Here is an 18,578-nt window from a genome sequence, read left to right as displayed (position 1 = left end):
TTCTGCAACCTTGTGCCTCCTTCACCTGTTACTTCCAAGCAGTTAGATTGCCTACATGATCCTGCAATGACTCCAAACAACCTTTTAAACACCTCCAAGCAGGTAGACTGTCCATGTGACCCTGCAACGACTTCAAATACTCCCTTGCCAGGAGACAAATCGCTGTTGGATATAACCTCCAGCCCAGATGGCCTCTCTCCCTACCCCGACCCTCATCGTAAATCTTTATGTGATATAGTACAATCAGTGGAGCTGAGGACTTTGCAGAAATTTTGCCTGCACTTGGCTGACAAAATAAAGGTGCTATCAGCTTCCATCAATATGTTAGAGGAAAAACTAAATGCCTTCACCAAAACCTCTGCCTCGATTTTGAATCCGCCATTAAATCATCAGGGACCTGATAATCATGAGGCACAGAGCCTAAGTAGGGGGCAGCAGCTAGTAAACCTCCAACTCACCCCTAACAATATATGCTTGAACATCGCTCACTCCTGCTTCCCCTACAATGCCTGGAGAAATTGTAAAGCTGCTGTGATCTCATTGCGAATGTTGACCAGGTCATACTTGGCCCAGGGTGGTCTCCTATCATTAGAATGGCTGCCAGAGACCCCAAAATTTAAGCGCTTGTTGCTCAAGTTCGACTCGCCCAGGCTTCCTACACTTTTGAGCAAACTTCAGAATCGTCTCAACTGGTTCGGAATCTTCCCACAAAGATGCTTCTTTAACAACTGTAGGGGCACTATTGGGAAAATCCCAAACTCAGCAAATTTGGTTAGCCGGCCTACAAGGAGGATTGAGGATTATGACCGGAATTCCCAGCAACGGACCCTTCCTATGAACCCCTCCCCACGATTTACTAACCGACCATCCCACCGGCAAGAAGGGACTGCCTTAAGGGGTAGAGCTTTGACGGGTCCAGCTTCGGCCATTATAGATGCTCCTAAAGATTGCCAGACACAAGCCCATGTGGACCCCCCTGCAGCGATAACGATCTCCAATCCTCAAAATAGCTGCATTCCTTGTGCTGATACCATGACGATGCAAGAGACACTGGGAGATCCAGCAGCCCTTTGGACAAACACTGAGGCAGTGGCAAGGCTAAACATGCTACTGGAAGCTAACCGAAAAGGATGTCTTTCTTCTTCTGTCTTACATAGTGCTTTCCCATCAACAAGCCTCGATCCTCAAGGCACGACCCCTGCAACTACAGAGCATACGGCAAACGACGAGTCTATGGACTTGTCAGCTAGTAACACCCCCTCGTATCAAGATTTTCTCTTACAGCGATCTATAAATTCGCCCCAGCCACTGGCTGCTCCTGTGACATGTGACAACTTGAACCTGAAATGCAAACAATCAAAAATCACTGCCTTTTTTCACCCTACTGCCCCTTCACGCAGCGTGCACCCCCATTTGGATTCTCCAGGATTAACCACGCAAGAGAAATCATGACTTGAGGGAAACACAAAGCGGCTTCTTACACTACTATCATGGAATGTGGCTGGTATTAAATCCAAACTGACAGATCCATCATTTGTTGCCTATATAAATGGCAGCCACATCCTTCTATTCCAAGAGTCATGGGCCTGTGAGGACTTCTATCTAACAGGATACAAGGGCTTCTACCTGAATGCCACGCAGAACTCGTTATCACATGGTAGACCGCAAGGAGGCTTGGCTACTTTTGTTTCCTTAGCCATAAATTTTCAGGCCGAAAAAATCGACATCCAGTCGTCACTCATGCTGATTATAAAGTTGCAAACAGCAGAGGAAACGATAGTAGTGGTCAATATCTACTTATGTCCAATTTATAAGAGAAATTTGGTTGATCTGAGATGGCAGGAAATCCAAGTGACATTGGAAACACTTTTTGATAAATACCCCGAAGCCACTTTTCTGTTGGCGGGAGATTTTAATGGTCGCCTGTCACATACTGACCAAATCTTATTCTCTAAATTTAGCAAGTACCCTTCTTCACCTCTTGTGACTACAGATCTTTTACCAAGGAAATTCAAAGATAACATAGCCACTTACGCAGGTTTCAAATGCAGGCAAACCTTGCTGGCCCTCAATTTCCTTCTGCTAAATGGGGCAGTCAGCTCGGACTACCCTGCCGAATTCACCTATTGGTCAGGTTCACGTGCATCCACTATTGATTTTGTATGGATATCTCCCGACCTTACCCCAAAAATATCCAGCTTTAGACTTCCGGTTCAGCGCGAATCCGACTCAGGCGGGGATTTCTTCACAGCGGAGAAACCCGAGCTTCCCGGAGGAAAATAGGGGTTCCGCAGGGCGCAGCGGTCCCCTGAAAAGTATCTGGAGGGCGTGCAGATACACTGGTTCCCGCGGAGCCAAATCGCGAGCCTCCCGGCCGTCAGGTAACTCCGATTTCGGAGCGAGGAGTACGGCGGGGGGGGGGGGGAAAGCGGGCTGAGGGAAGCCATAGCTCCCTCCGAGAAAGCGAAGCCCCGAGCCTGAGGGAAAAGCGCTGGATTCTCAAAAAGAAGTAATTCGAGCTTAAATAAGGAGGATATAATTCGGACTCGATCTAAAAATAATTCGAACTGTAAGGAAGTCAAAAAGAGCTCAACTTTCTATCTGGAATCATGGCGGACGCAGAGATCTAAGCAAAGCGGAGAAAAACGTAAGTGTCGCTAGCGGTCAGACTTCTTTTCCCTTGGAAACTTTCCGGAATGCTTGAAACTAAGTAACAGCGAAAAAGGAAAGTAGAGGGGAACAAAAAGAAACTTTATTGCTAGTAGCCTGTATAGGCTTTTTGAACCTCCAGTCCCCACTACAACGAAGGGGCAAGAAGGATCGGCAGTCTCACTCCTAAAAGCTCTGCGCAAGAAGGAGCACATTGTTTCAGAGACTCCATTGTTCACCTCGGCTGCTGTGTGCAACAGAAAGGGGAAGCAGGAGAGAGGGGTCGTCTGTTTGGCATACTGCTATTGTCTAAATCAAATCCAAGGCTTTATGAACACTTAAATATTGAAAGAATAAACTGCCGGTACTCAGAGGGATTACAATTCGGAAGCAGGGAATATCTTTTCTTTTCCTTTTGTTTTTTTTCCATTTTGCCCCTCTCCCATCGGTTTTGTCTTTTGCCGAACCTTTCGCCGCCGGACCATAGCCTCCGGTGGTAGGAAGAGGAACTACAACTTGTTTTTCCACTTGTTTTTTTTCTTTTCCTTTTTGCCTTCTCTGGCTGCTTGATGTTGGTAGGTCTCCCTGGGCTGATCAGTTATTATTGCAGGGAGAACTCGGGGCATTGAGAAGGAACCTTATTGAGAGTTTATTTACTAGATCGAAATACCCCTACTAGTTTGAGAATCTATGGGATTTAGCCCAATTGAGGGCAAGAAGATTAAGGATCTTAAGAGTGCAGACACGCAGACATGCATAATGATATGGATTAGCCTAAGTGGTGGCAAGAAGACCCAAGAATAAAGACTGCTTGATCTTATTTCTTTTTCCTTTATTGTTGGTCTTTTGGACGCGGAATTTAATCAACAACACTAATATCTGGTGGATTAGCCTAATTGGTGGCAAGAAGAAGTGACATTGTTTATTGAGACTGACCACTAAACATAATCATAGTAGGACTAAAAGCAGTCTTAAAAATATTCTGTACTTAAGGGGCAGCTGTGACTGTATTAGGGGAAGACCATTTGACAATTTTGTTCTGCCTCTTCTTTTTTCCTTTCTTTCTTGTCACTACTGAAGGTGGGATAAATACTTGGGTCGTGTTGGGAAAAGGATTTAAATTTAATTAAACTGTATGAAATGTCGCACACACAGAAAAAAAGTGGTGAGGGGGGAACTCCGGGAGAAAGAAAGGGTTCTAAACAGGACTCAGATTTTAGATCTGAAATATTAAAAATGTTTGGTGAAATTAGGCAGAGTGAAAAGAATTTAGAAACAAAAATGGAACAAATGGATGCAAAGATTGGGAAATTGGATAAGAAGATGGATGAGACGGTAAACGAATTGAAAGGACAAATTAAAGAAGTGTCAAAGAGAACCCATGCGTTAGAAGAAGGAATGAAAAAGACTAAAACAGAAATGAGGGAACTGAAACGGGAAGAGGATAAATTCAGGGCGGGGTTCCTGGAAATCAACAAATCGCAAGAAGAAATGTGGGACGCCATTTCCATGAACTTCGACAACGGGAAGTGAATTTAAGGCTGAGAGGGATACCAGAAACCCACAATGAGAATATCAGACAAAAACTAACTACGGAACTGGCTCAATGGTTGGAGCTCCAAGAAATGGAAGTGGCAAATACAATACAGAATGCCTTCAGAATGAAGGTAAGAATGACTAAAGCGAAGAAATACCCTGGAGATTGTCTGATAACATTCAAAGACAGAGATATGAGAAATTTGGTCCTGCAAAAAAATAGGGAAAAGAGACTGTCCATCGATGGCTGCTACACAATCATTTTTAAAGATATACCAATCAGATTGCTGAAGAGGAGAGACCCCTACAAACCACTGGTACAAATGCTCAAAAAGAATAGCATAGAATTTAAATGGGAATTCCCGGAAGGGATTTCCTTCTCTTATAAGAATAAAAGACATCGACTGACCAGCCCAGGGGAAATAGGCAAGTTTCAGAGAAAATATAAAGAACTGACAGCAGAAGAGGAGGAGGAGGTGAAAGGAGCAACAGGAGGTGTGGATGAAAAGACGAAAGACGGAAGACAATCGGATGAGGAGGAGGAGGAAGAGGAGGAAGAGGAGGAGGAGGAAAAATTGTAACAGCTTAGGAAAACTTTTGGATTAAATTGATTAATTGGAAATATCATGGCGCTAAACATTTGGAATTGGAATGTGAACGGATTGAACGAAAAGAAGAAACGAAATAAGGTAGAACAACTCCTAAAAAGGAAGAACTTAGATATAATTTGTATGCAGGAGACACATGTTGCAAAGAGACACAGAAGAATTTTGATTAATAAGAGACTTGGAAATGAATTCATATCCTCAGACAAAGAGAAAAAGAGGGGTGTGATATTGTATGTAAAGAGTAAGATTGAAGCCCAGCAAATTTTTAAGGATGAGGAAGGAAGAATTATCGCAATTCAAATTATTTGGCAAGGCGAGAAAATAATAATAGTCGGGATCTACGCACCTAATGGAAACAAAACTGATTTTTTTAAGAATTTGGAGGAAAAGCTGTTGGAGCACGCGGATCAGAAGATAATTTTGATGGGGGATATGAATGGGGTGGTGTCATCAGAAATGGACAGACTGAGAAATAATGGATCGAAAGAAGGGAAACTACCAAAAACCTTCTTTGAAATGGTAAAAAACTGTAACTTAGTGGACACCTGGAGATTAAGACATCCTTTAGAAAAGCAGTTCACCTTCTATTCAGAACCAAATCAGTCAATGTCGAGAATCGACCAAATTTGGATTTCAAACGAACTAACGCCAAGAATCCTACAAGTGGAAATTCAACCGAGAGTTATCTCAGATCATAGTCCCATTAAACTGGAACTTAAAGGTTTTGAAGAAAGAACATTCAGATGGAGAATGAATGATTACCTCCTGGACGACCAAAGGGTCATACAGGAGGCACAGAAGAAACTGAAAGAATATTTTGAAGATAACTGCAACAAAGGAACGAAAATGTGTACAGTCTGGGACGCAGGCAAGGCGGTAATGAGAGGTTTCTTTATACAGCAGAATTCGATCAAAAAGAAAAATAGAGAGAAAGAAAAGAAAGGAATTTTAAAACAAATTATGGAAAATGAACAAAAGTTAATCAAGAAACCAAACAATGAAAGAATTAAGCAAAGCATTAAGGCTCTTCAAACTCAATTTGCAATGATGATAAACAAAGAGGTGGAATGGAATATCAAAAAATTGAAACAAAAGAACTTCGAATTTGCAAACAAATCAGGAAAATGGCTTGCCTGGCAGACTAAGAAAAGGAAAGAGCAAAATACAATTAACAAAATTGAAGTGGGAGGAGAAGAGATAACTAACCCTAAAGATATTAGGAAAGGATTCTTGGATTTTTACAGACAACTGTATAAAAGAAAAGAGAAGAATAACAGGAGGAAGATAGAGAGATACCTAAAAGAGAAAGAGGTGCAAAAGATCCCGACAGAAGCACAAGAAAGGCTGAACACCCCAATTGATTTGGCAGAAATAAAGGTAGCGATAAAAAAAATGAAAAATGGAAAAGCCCCAGGACCGGATGGCTTCACAGCAAGATATTACAAAGAACTGGGAACAACCCTGTCGCCACCATTGAGAGAGGTAATGAACAGCACACTAAAGGAGAGAGAAATCCCAGGGACGTGGAAGGAAGCTTTTATAACCCTTATCCCGAAAGAAGATGCGGATTTATCCCAAGTAAAGAACTATCGACCAATTTCACTATTAAACACGGACTATAAAATCTTTGCAGGAATAATTGCAGAAAGACTTAAAAAGGTTTTACAAGAAATTATCCATGAAGACCAAGCGGGCTTCCTTCCTGGCAGGCAGATGAGAGATAATGTAAGAAACGTCATAAATATTTTAGAATACCTGACTGCCAGGAACGAGAAGCAAGCAATGCTGATGTTCGTGGACGCCGAGAAGGCGTTTGACAACGTATCATGGGACTTTATGCTAGAAAATATCGAACAGAGGGAAATGGGGAACGACTTTCTCAATGGGATAAAGGCAATATACACGGAGCAAAAAGCAAAGTTAATAGTAAATAATGTGATCTCGGAAGAAATAAAGATCTCCAAGGGTACTAGGCAGGGTTGCCCATTGTCACCACTTCTATTCATCATGGTTCTTGAGGTGCTATTGGATTCAATCAGAAAAAAGGAAAGCATAAAGGGGGTGGCAGTAGGCAAAAACCAATACAAAGTTAAAGCCTTTGCCGACGATTTAGTTTTGATGGTGGAGGAACCGTTGGAGACCGCAACAGAGATATTGGAAGAAATTGAAAAATTTGGAGAGATGGCTGGGTTTATCATAAACAGGAAAAAAACCAAAATTATAGCTAAGAATATGGAAAAAACAAGGATGGAAGTATTGCAACAAAAAACGGGTATAGAAATTGCAAAAAAAGTGAAATACTTGGGAATATGGCTAACCCCAAAGAACATTGATCTGTTCCAAAACAACTATGCTTCGGTGTGGAAGGGAATTAAGAAAGATTTGGAAACATGGAATAGGCTAAAACTGTCACTCTGGGGAAGAATCTCAATGATCAAGATGTCAGTGCTACCGAAGATGCTGTTTCTTTTCCAGATGATACCAATATTAAAAGGAGTGGCGATTTTTAAAGATTGGCAAAGAATGATTTCTAGATATATCTGGCAGGGCAAAAAGCCGAGAATTAAGTACAAATTACTAACAGATGTAAAAGAAAGGGGAGGCTTTGCCCTGCCAGATCTGAAGCTATATTATGAAGCATCATGTCTTTGCTGGCTTAAAGAATGGATAAAACTGAAAAACACAAAGCTCCTAGATTTGGAAGGATTCGATACTAGGTTTGGATGGCACGCGCATCTTTGGAAAGAGAAGAAGAAAGGTTTTAAATCATTTGAAAACCATATCTTTCGCAAATCGTTACTGGAAGTATGGGACAGATACAAAAACATATTGGAAACAGGGATTCCACACTGGTTATCACCACTAGAAGCCATAGGCGTTAAGAAAATTAATATGAGAAGTGATTGGATTACCTATGCAGATTTGGTGGTGAAGGAAGGGGGAAAGTGGAGGTTAAAACCATATGAACAAGTAAAGGAATATGTCTATGATTGGTTGCACTACCGCCAAATAAATGAAATGTTTAAAAAGGAAGAGAAAGAGAAAGGCTATAAAGAAAAAGATTCAAAATTCCAAACAGAAATTGTGAACAATGACTGCAAAATAATTTCGAAAATGTACAAAATTTTATTGGAATGGCATACAATGGACGAGGAAGTAAAAGTAGTTATGATTCAGTGGGCTAAAGATTTAGGTTACAATATAGATTGGGATGATTGGCAAAAAATATGGAATGAAAATTTGAAGTTTACGGCATGTGTTACATTGAAAGAAAATACAATGAAGATGGTATATAGGTGGTATATGACACCAGCAAAATTAGCAAAAATGTACAAAATTTCAAATAAGTGTTGGAGATGCAGGGAGAAAGAAGGAACATTTATGCATATGTGGTGGGATTGCAGGAAAGTAAGGAGGTTCTGGGAGATGATACATAATGAGCTAAAGAAAATGCTAAAATACAGCTTTGTTAAGAAACCAGAAACCTTCCTGCTGGGGATAACAAGAATGGATATAAGTAGGAGAGACTGTAAACTATTCCAGTACGCAATCACCGCAGCAAGGACATTGTTAGCTCAAAGGTGGAAACAAGAAGAGGTTCCGAGTTTAGAAGAATGGAGGACAAAATTAACAGAGTACGCAGAACTGGACAAACTAACCGGAAAAATTAGATATCAAAAAGACCATAGATTTTTTGAGGACTGGGGGAAATTTACGGAGTATTTGGAAAACACATGTGAGGAGGGTACAACGCTAGTGTGTTTTAAAGAAGCTTTGTGAAAATATAAGGAAATATGACCAGTAGGTAAATAAGAATAGAAATATATAACACAATGGAAATATGAAAACAAAGGAATGTGAAGATAAGATTTGAACTACGAATGATTGTCAGAGAAGTTGTGGGAGGTCCAAATAAGACAAATTCTGTGATATGTAAATGGATATGTTTGGTGTTTTTAATGGTAAACCTTAATAAAAACTTATTATATATATATAAAAAAAAATATCCAGCTTTAAGGTGGCTACAAGATTGGAGAGTGATCACTTCCCTCTAGAAATTTCCTTGACTCTGGCTGACGAACTTGATAGGCACTCCTTTGTGCACCTATCAAATGATCATCTGGAGATAAGACCTACAGCCCTTAAATGGACCTCCAACTCGGCCCAGCAGTTGAACGAACTTCTCTGGTCTGATCAGCTCCAAATAAAAAGGGCTTCCCTTATGCAGGCGGATGAGCCTCTACCAATACATGATGATTTAGTAGAACTTCTAAAACCAACACTAGCTCGTTCCCCCACAAAGCATGGTAAACAGTTTTTCCACAAAAAATGGTTCGATGAGGAATGCAAAAACTTCAAGAATCATCTGTATAATGAATGGTTGGCATATAGAGCATCAAATGACCCCATGCCAAATAACCGCCTTATCACCCTCAGGAGAAGTTACAAAGCCCTACTAAAGGAAAAGAAGCTCGAGGCAGAAAGAAACAATTGGAACAACCTTTTGATAGCTGCAGAGAATAGAAATCCAGCCTCTTTTTGGCAGTTAATTTCCAGATACCTGGGTAGGCCGCTTGCAAGAATAGAACCCCACATCTCAGCGGACACTTGGGAAAGATACTTCGCCGATCTGTATGCAGCCCATGATGCCTGCGGAGATACGGTGGAGCCGGAAGCACTGCCCGATTGGGACCCAGTTACATGCCCTGAAGTTGAAACTCTCATAGATCGATTTAAAGCAGGCAAGGCCCCCGGTGATGACCTTATATCCATTGATGCCATCAAAGCAAATAAAGATTGGTGGATCCCACTTTTAGCAGCACTTTACACGCATATAAACAAAACAGCAAAATTTCCCTCAAGCTGGAGCTCTGCGTTGATTGTATTAATACATAAGAAAGGCCCACGTACAGAGCCGAGCAACTTTAGGCCAATCAGCTTGCTAAATGTCATTGGGAAGATTTACTCGGGGTACCTGCTAAACAAACTATCGAAATGGATGGAGGACGACAATATCATTGCCGATGAACAGGCGGGTTTTCGCCCTGGAAGATCTACCATAGACCAAATATTAACCTTGAATCACCTGGCGGAAAAGTATGCCGGCAAAGCCCCAAAGGTTCTTCATGTGGCTTTTATTGACCTTAAGCAGGCATTTGATCGAATCTCTAGAAAGCAGCTATGGACAAAACTGGCTGCTACAAAGATCGATCGTCGTCTCCTTCATCTGATTATCAGCCTCCATACAAACACCTTTCTGAGAATCAGGCTAGACAATAAAGGCCTAGTCTCCAACCCCGTTACCACCACTAGAGGGGTAAGACAGGGTTCTTTATTGGCCCCAGCATTGTTTAACTTTTACATTAACTCACTGGTGACTCACATGGCCAATGATGCTTTCCACCCCCCCAAATTAGCAGGCCGATCTCTGAATGTTCTTCTGTATGCGGATGACGCCGCACTCCTTGCTAGATCCCCTATTGGACTGAGGAGAATGTTGCAAGCTCTACATGAATACTGTGATCAGCATGAGCTCCAACCCAACTATGCTAAGACCAAGATCATGGTCTTCTCTGCCCGACCGAGACTCCATCGATGGTCGATGAACGGGATCCCCCTAGAGCAGGTTAACTGCTTTAAATATTTGGGACAAGTAATACGGTCAAATAGGTCTTTTCTGGCCCATAGAGACTATATAACAACTAATGCATCTAAAGCAGCCATCCAGATTAGATCTCTATATGCTAAGAATCAGGCTCAATCAGTGAAGATAGCTTTGAGACTCTTTCAAATGAAAGTCCTCCCCCTTCTTTTGGTGGGCATCTCTTTAGGCTCCCGTAGGGACTTTTTGAAACTGGATTCTATCCAAACGCGATTCCTTAGAGCCATCCTTAGGATTCCTCCCTCGGTAGCGGGTGCGGTTATGAGATTAGAGGTCGGCTGGCAAGCTCTACGGTATGTGGCCTTGAAGACGAAGCTCTGGCTATGGCTCAAGCTTTGTTTTAAACCAGTGGGTATTGCCCCCTTGATATTGAGGGACGATTTCCAATCATCGTGGGAAAGGGAGGTCATTAACGAGGTTCAATCCTGCGGATTGTCTCACCTTTACTTTGAGTCTATGACGTATAATCAAGCTAGAGCTGTGATCTCCCGGAGACTGAGTGACATTGCCAGACAAGAGGACATAGCCCAGGTCAAACCAGGGATGTTCCTAGGGGACCAGATCTATCGGACCATTCCAGCCCCCTACCTTGCAGAAATCCGCTATGTGGAATACCGCAGACTTCTTACAGCGGCTAGATTAAATGTCCTTGACTCTGCGATATTGTGGGGAAGGTACAGGGGAGTACCATACGCCCAGAGAACCTGTCATTGTGCCATGGGTGTGGTTGAGTCCACTGAACACATTCTCTTGACTTGCCCTTCTTATGCAGAGCTTAGACAAAATTTTATAGACCCACTCCTATGTCAATTTAGCTTCCTACCCGGAGAAAACCAGGTTTTACACTTGCTGAATAATGTCGCTAGAGCTATACCTTCCTGGGTGGCCAAATTTCTTTTTTTAGCTTTTAAGCGCCGCAAGACTATAATTGACTGTATTGATATGGGGCTATCTGTTTAGTCCTGGCTAAGTTCTAAAATCTTCCTGGATGTTTTAACTGTGTATTGACAAATGTACTTTTTTCTGACTGACGATCGAATAAAAGGTTGATGATGATGACTCTGAGGAGGAGGAGTACTTCGAGACCAGGAACCGCAACAGGTGGAGAGAAATGTTCGAGACGTCGGAAGATGAAGGAAGTTCTTTCCGGGGTTTTGCCTCCTCACCGCCCATAGAGGGGGGGGCGGGAGGGGGTGAAGGGGGCCCTGGAGGGGAGGTGGATGTCAGGGAACTGCCATCGGAAGGAAGGGAGGTGGAAGGGCTCACACAGGTTGGGAGAGACTCAGCAGCTGAAGAGGGAACCAGCAGGGGGAGAGGAGGTGAGCCGAGGGGAAGTGAGCAGGAGGGATGGCTCAGAGACACTTCCAGCGAAAACAGTGGGGAGGTTTCAGGACCTCCTGTAGGGACACCCACTCCTCGCCGGAAACTGTCACGCAGAGAGTCCAGAAGACGTGTTTCCGTTAAGGAGCTTTTATGTTGGAAGAGATTCCGAAAGCAACCACTGTCGGAATCTGCCAGCGACTGATGAAGCCATGCTTAAGGGGCTCCGTTACAGACAGAGGTTTGCGAACTTGCCCAAACTCTGAGGGACTTGGATTTTACGCACAAGCAGCTCATCATCCCATCACAGCTAACATATAGGGAACTTAAGGAGGAGATAAATTATTGCCAGAAAGTGAAAAAATTTGAAGCACTTAAACAGTGGGGTGAATTGGCTAGAATATTACCAGCTAACAGCAACGTTCAAGAAGGGTAAAAAGTCAAAGAGTTTTGATAAAAAAAAATCGGTATGGGAAATGGAAATATTATACAATAATCAAAAGACTATATCAAAAATCTACAAATTGTTACAGAATGGACAACCAGAAAAAGAAGAAAAGGGAAATGCCATCAAAAAGTCGGAACAAGATCTAGGCCATACAATAGAATGCAAAGAATGGGAAAAATTATGGACAAAAAACAAACTTCACAGCATGTTATTTAATAAGAGAAAATTATATGAAAATGTATCATAGGTGGTACTTGGCACCAGAAAGGCTGGCCAAAATGAACAAAACGCATAAGTGCTGGAGGTGTATGAAACAAAACAGAACCTTCTACCATATGTGGTGGACATGCCCGGAGATTAGGAAATTTGGGAGCATGATCCATGAAGAGATAAAGAAAATACTAAGAATAACTTACAGTAAAAGTCCAGAGGCATTCCTATTAGGAATATTAAATGATGACACTCCAAAAGATAGAGTTAAATTATTCTTATATGTGACATCAGCATAACCTGGTAGCTAAGTACTGGAAAGGGAAACAAATACCTACCTGGGAAGAATGGTTATGTAAACTTTGTGCATACTGAGAGGTAGCCAAACTGACAGACATCATAAGACAAAAACCAAAAAGTTTAGTGAAGAAGGAATGGGATTGTTTGAATGAATACTTCAAAAGACCAGGTTCAAGGGTAAAAATCTGGTTGAGTTTAGAATGACCTCGTGAATAGAAAGGAAAAGGAATATTGACACATATATACATGAATAAGTTAGGTTTGAGATAATAAGGAAATACAGAAAGATATAACGGGCCTGAAATGAAGTGTTGTGAGGTCGGTGGAGGTCTTTGTTTTAACAATTTTGGTTATGGAACAAGATGAATAGGGTATTGGGAATATGTCTGTCTTTTTTCTTATCTTTTATCTTCGTTTCTGTTATTATTATTATTTTCCCTTTTATTTTCTTTCATTCTTTGTTTTGTGTTTTAATCTGAATCTGTAAGACTTGAATTTGTTTTGTTTTGTGTTGGTCCTTTGTGAGCTGGGACTTCGGGCAGCTCTGACAGGTGTATTGTTATATTTTGTTAATAAAATTTAGTTTTTTTAAAAAAAGTTATTCCAAAAATAAAAGAAAAAGGCAACACATGGAGGCCCCATCTGCAATCAATCTTGAAATAATCAATCTTGAAATCAGGTTACTTTAAAGAGTCGTGTCTTCTAGTACTGTGCAATGGATGTGTAAGTAGTCAGACATTGGCAGGGCATTCAGATCAAGGTACTGGTTTTATTTTTTTAATAATAATAATTTCAATTTATATACTGCCCTATACCCGGTGGTCTCAGAGTGGTTCACAAACAAAATCACAGCATATAAAATCAAAGGAAGAGCAATAACCCCCCCCCCCCAAAGCCACATTTTAAAAGACTGTTGTTGTTGGATGTTTAAACCAAAGGCCTGATTAAAGGCGAACGTTTTTCCCTGATGCCTAAAGGTGTATAATGAAGGTGCCAGGTGAATTTCCCTGGAAGAGCATTCCATAGACGGGGAGCCACTGCAGAAAAGACCCTGTTCTCATGTTGCCACCCTCTGGACCTCTTGAGGAGGAGGCGCACAAAGAAGGGCCTCAGAAGATGATCTCAGGGTCCAGGTAGGTTCATATGGGAAGAGGTGGTTCTTGAGGTATTGCAGTCCTGAGCCATTTAAGGTCTATAGGTCAAAACCGGCACTTTGAATTGGGCCTGGAAACTAATTGGTAGCCAGTGCAGTCGGACCAGGATCAGTGTAAGATGCTCAAACCGTCTTGCTCCGCTGAGCAACCTGGCTGCTGAATTCTGACCCAGCTGAAGTTTCTGAACCGTCTTTAGAGGCAGCCCCACGTAGAACGCATTGCAGAAATCTAACCTTGAGGATACCAGAGCATAGACAGCAGTAGGTAGCCTATCCCTGTCCAGATAGGGGCGTAGCTGGGCCACCAGGCAAAACTGATGGAAGGCACTCTGACCACTGAGGCCACCTGAGCCTCAAGCGACAGCAAAGGATCCAGGAGGACCCCCAGGCTACGAACCTGCTCCTCCAGAGGAAGTGTAATCCTATCAGGAGCAGGTGACCTCCCAGCCATCTGGTCTTGTTGTTGTTTAGTCGTTTAGTCATGTCCAACTCTTTGTGACCCCCTGGACCAGAGCACGCCAGGCCCTCCTGTCTTCCACTGCCTCCCGCAGTTTGCTCAAACTCATGTTTGTAGCTTCGAGAACACTGTCCCACCATCTCATCCTCTGTCGTCCCCTTCTCCTTGTGCCCTCCATCTTTCCCAACATCAGGGTCTAGGGAACCCCTAACTAACAATGCCCCAGTCTTATCTGGACTGAGCTTCAGTTTGTTGGCTCTCATCCAGTCCATCACCAAGGCAGGACACTGGTCCAGCACTTCCACTGCCTCACCTGCAGTCAAGGAGAACTAGAGTTGAGTGAAATCAGCATACTGCTGACAACCGCTGCCAATACATTCAGATCACGGTACTGGTTTTAGACATTTTGAGCTGCCAATACATCCTGGTGGCCAGAGAGCTGTGATGTATTCCTAGCCCAAATTGCCTGCAGATGACAAAGGCGCAGGCAGGTGGAGGAACCCGAAAAGGTGCTCCCCTTCTCCATCTCCATCCGGCTGCCTGCCTCCCCCCACCCCCAATCTGAGCAAGCCCAAATACCTCTCTGGCTCCATCCATCCAGGTCCCCATCTCCCCTCCCCTGGGACTCACCAGATCTCTTGGAGGTCCCTGGGAGGGAATGCTCAGAGGTTGTGGGAAGGGATGCGGGAGACAACCTGACCAGGTCAACCGTCCATCTTCCCCCTTCCATCCTCGCTTGCTCTGCAGGATCCGTCTCTTTCATTCTTCCTGAGGAGTCAAGGAGCCAAAGCAAGTTGTAGGGTCCTGGGAGAGAGGAAGAAGCAAAGGGAGCCTCAGAGGCCCTGCAGGGATTTTCTGGCTGGAGGGGAAGCCTCCCAATATGTTGGGGGCCCCATCCACAGCTTCCACAGCAAAATCCCTGCTTTATCTCATTTCTGGCCAGAGAGCTTCCCCTCTTCCACCCTCCATCCATCCAGGTCCCCATCTCCCCCCCCCTGGGACTCACCAGATCTCTCGGAGGCCCCTGGGAGGGAATGCTCAGAGGTTGTGGGAAGGGATGTGGGAGACAACCTGACCAGGTCAACCGTCCATCTCCCCCTTTCCATCCTCTCTAGCTTTGCAGGATCCGTCTCTTTCATCCTTCCTGAGGAGTCAAGGAGCCAAAAGAAGCTGCAGGGTCCTGGGAGAGAGGAAGAAGCAAAGGGAGCCTCAGAGGCCCTGCAGGGATTCTCCTGCCCTAGATATTCTCCTGCCCCTGGAGAAGCACAAATGGGGCGGCCCCTTCCCAACAGAAGCCCCATTTCTAAACCTCTCCAGTGGTTCTAATTACCTCCGGTTGCTCCTCACCCCACTTCCTAAGGCTGGCATGGTCTGCACAGTAGTGAGCTGAGAGTAGATCCCCTTGAACTCAGTGGGGCTTTTGGACAGAACTTGGTGCCAAAACCAGTCACCGTCCCCAAGCCTGAAAACTGCAACCCCAGAGCATGGGCAGAAAACAGATGAGTAGCTATTACATGTGGGTGCCCCCATGCTAGGTGCTTTGTATGGAGAGCCCAGTTCACACTCTTTGAGCTCTCTCATTGCAAGCCAGGCAGATGTGGCCATATTTGTCTCTTGCATGGGGACCAAATCTTCAGGGAAGCATTTCATCTCCAAATGGTAGGAAAGAGGGTTCAGTAACCTGGTGGGGGTGGGGGAGCGTAGCTTTTTAGCCCATAAATTCAGCTCACGGTGGTATATCTGGTGACTTGCATGAGCCTTTCTGTTCCTTCTTCCAACTTATCAGGCAGGAACGTCAGAGGTCAAATCTGGAGAGTATTTCATTCTGGGGTTCTTGTGGCAGAGCACAGGACTCTTATCAATTCTTTTCAGTTCTGTCAATAAGGCCATTCCCCAGATTCCTCAAGTGCAAGGACCCAGGGGTGTCTGAGTTAGGGGGTTCCTTGGGGTCCAGGTCAGCTGGCTAGTCAGGCTTGTCACCTGCAGAATCTTTGTCAACTAAAGCAGGATGGTCTGCCTTGGACTGAGGACTTTCTGGAGGTGTTGCTGTATATGGAAGCAGAGGAGCTGGTGATGCCACATTTCTGAATAATCTTGAGACTAATACACCACTCCTTCTTAGATATTGTCTGTGTTTATACACCATCTTCACAAGTCTCCAGTCTCAAAATGTGGTCCCCACCCTGGCATGGAAGCCATCAAAGTATAGCTCTTCCACATGTCCTAAATCTGTTGGGTTCTTAAGAACACCAGGCATGTATACCCTTTAACAACTACGGAGATGAGCTTTACGCTCCTCCTGTGACAAGGTTTCCAAAGGCTTAGGGCAGCTTGATAGAACTAGCCTCTTTTCAGATAGCACCAATTTCCAATTCTTGTTTATCAAATCCCACAGACTCTCTGCCAGATTTCCCCCAGAAGGTTTTACAAGTACCTTTCAGGATGGTAAGACATTTATTACTGTCAGCCAAAAAGGATTTAATGCATTCCATGTCCTCTCTTAGTAGTACAAGCCACCCAATGACTGATAATCCCTCCTCCTCATTTGTCCCAGAAGGTTGGGAGAAGGAGTCTTCTATCTTTGTTTAGCATTTCCTGAGGATAGATCTGAAATTTGCTTTCACATTAGTTCGTCTACTTGATTAGCCTGAGCAGGGGAGGGACATGTCTTGTTGCATCTGGGACAGAGGAAGTGGTCTGGAGATGCAGAAGGGCTTTTCTTCTCCCTGTGCTCCCCCCAGGTGCAAATGTTCCCGTCTGGCTGCAGCCTCGGTTCAGAAATGTGACTTATCCCCCCACCTGAAGGGGGTTTCTTTGCCTGCCCAGTTTCCCTGGACCCCAAGCCCCTCCCAGAATGAAGGCAGCGTCTGGATCCAAAGGAGCGACGGAGCTGCAGACTCTGGCTTGGCCGAGAGGACGAGGGGGGACCCTCTGCTTCCCCACTTGGGGGTCTCCCCCCCCCCAGGCATGCTCTGAAGAGGGACCCCCACGCCCCTCCCTGCCCCCCGGGACCCCCTTCTCCCCACTGCGCCCTCAGGGGGAAGAGAGAGGAGACTCACCCGAGTCCAGGAGGGGCTTTTGCAAAGGAGAGAGAAGAAGGGGGCAGGAAGGGAGGGAGGGGGAGGGGGAGGGGGGAGGGAGGGGCTTCTGCTCTGGAGGACCTTGCCCCTCCCCCTCCCCCTCCCCCTCCCGTCCTCTCTAGGAATCCAGCTCTGCTCCTTTTAACCCTTGCAAAGCCGAGAGCCCCGAGCCCGCCCCTCCTTCTCCCTCCCTGCTTCTGCCCCCTTCTCTCCTCCCTCTGCCCCAAGGAGCCCCCATCTCATCCAGACGAGGAAGAGGGGCGTCCCCATTCCTTTGGGGAAACTTGAGGAATTCCTAAGAAGTCCCCTTGTTGTCTCACCATGGCATTTCGGACCCAGGGCCAGGGAAGTGGGGCTTCAGCGGAGGGGTCAGGGAGCCCCCCGGAATCCCCAGGTGTCTCTTGGACTCCGGGACCCGGGAGCTGCCCGTGTGGGAAAGGCTCTAGTTGGTGGCCGGGGCCAAGCCTGGAGCTCAGGTTCTAGCTGAGACAGATCTCGGATGCCTTGAGGATGCTTCTGGAAATGTCTTAGGGGAAGCCCTAATCCCCTAAGAGGGGAGCAGCAGGGAAGTCTTGGAGCCAGAGAGGGGGGCGAAGGGGAGAGGCTCCATGGGCGAGAGAGCGGAGGCGGCACCTCCTGTCTTGCAGGAGAGCAGAAAGGGGGCTCAGGCTGGGAGAGAACAAGGGCCATCTAGTCGCGCCCCTGCAATGCAGGAAGGGGTGATGGAGTTGAGTCTGGTCGGCTCTGTCTGGCAGAAGCTTCTTTCCAGAGGGATGCTGGCAGCAGGGGACTTTCCCTGCCAGCCGAGAGACGCCCCCAGGGATGGGGTCCTGTCTTTGGAGAGCAAAGTGGGGGAGCAGACCCCCAGCTAGGAAGTACCCCCATGGCTCTGCTTGCCTGCGCAGCGCCCACCCGCACTTGCTCCTTGGTCCCCGGAGACAGGGCACTTCTCCCGCTGCGTTGCCCTGGCCCTGTGCTGGAGAGGCTGGTCGGAGGGACTCCTTTTGGGTTTGGGCTGCGGGCAAATTTGCTCTGGAAGGAGGACAGCCCTGGGAGGAGCGTGGGGCTCTCCGAGAGGCCACTCTGATGCTCCGGCTGCCCGGCCTTCTCGGGTGGCGACATGGAAGCCATCCAAGTATAGCTCTTCCACATGTC

General features: G+C 45.2%; 1 protein-coding gene across 5 annotated transcripts in view; it reads right to left on the bottom strand.

The window, feature by feature from the left end:
- Window positions 1-17,505, bottom strand: part of LOC114591196 (uncharacterized) — a 38,049-nt gene extending 20,544 nt beyond the window's left edge. For 2 of the 5 annotated variants that reach the window (XR_013390283.1, XM_077916607.1), the window contains exons 1-3: window positions 16,778-17,270; window positions 15,350-15,523; window positions 14,974-15,147 (exon numbers count right to left, since the gene is read on the bottom strand). Coding sequence is in view for 4 of the 5 variants with exons in the window: in XM_077916607.1 (XP_077772733.1) it covers window positions 14,974-15,147; window positions 15,350-15,523; window positions 16,778-16,835 (406 nt within the window). In the remaining variant the exon portion in view is untranslated. Of the gene's footprint in view, window positions 1-14,973; window positions 15,148-15,349; window positions 15,524-16,777; window positions 17,275-17,402 lie in introns of those variants that run through there. The other 3 variants (XM_077916610.1, XM_077916608.1, XM_077916609.1) reach the window with 3 other exon arrangements.
- Window positions 17,506-18,578: the final 1,073 nt, after the last annotated feature.

The sequence above is a fragment of the Podarcis muralis genome, chromosome 12 (genome assembly GCF_964188315.1).
Source record: "Podarcis muralis chromosome 12, rPodMur119.hap1.1, whole genome shotgun sequence".
In the NCBI taxonomy this organism is placed as follows: Eukaryota; Metazoa; Chordata; class Lepidosauria; order Squamata; family Lacertidae; genus Podarcis; species Podarcis muralis.
The sequence above is the reverse complement of the archived record's forward strand: the minus strand, read 5'-3'. Positions and strand labels throughout refer to the sequence as shown.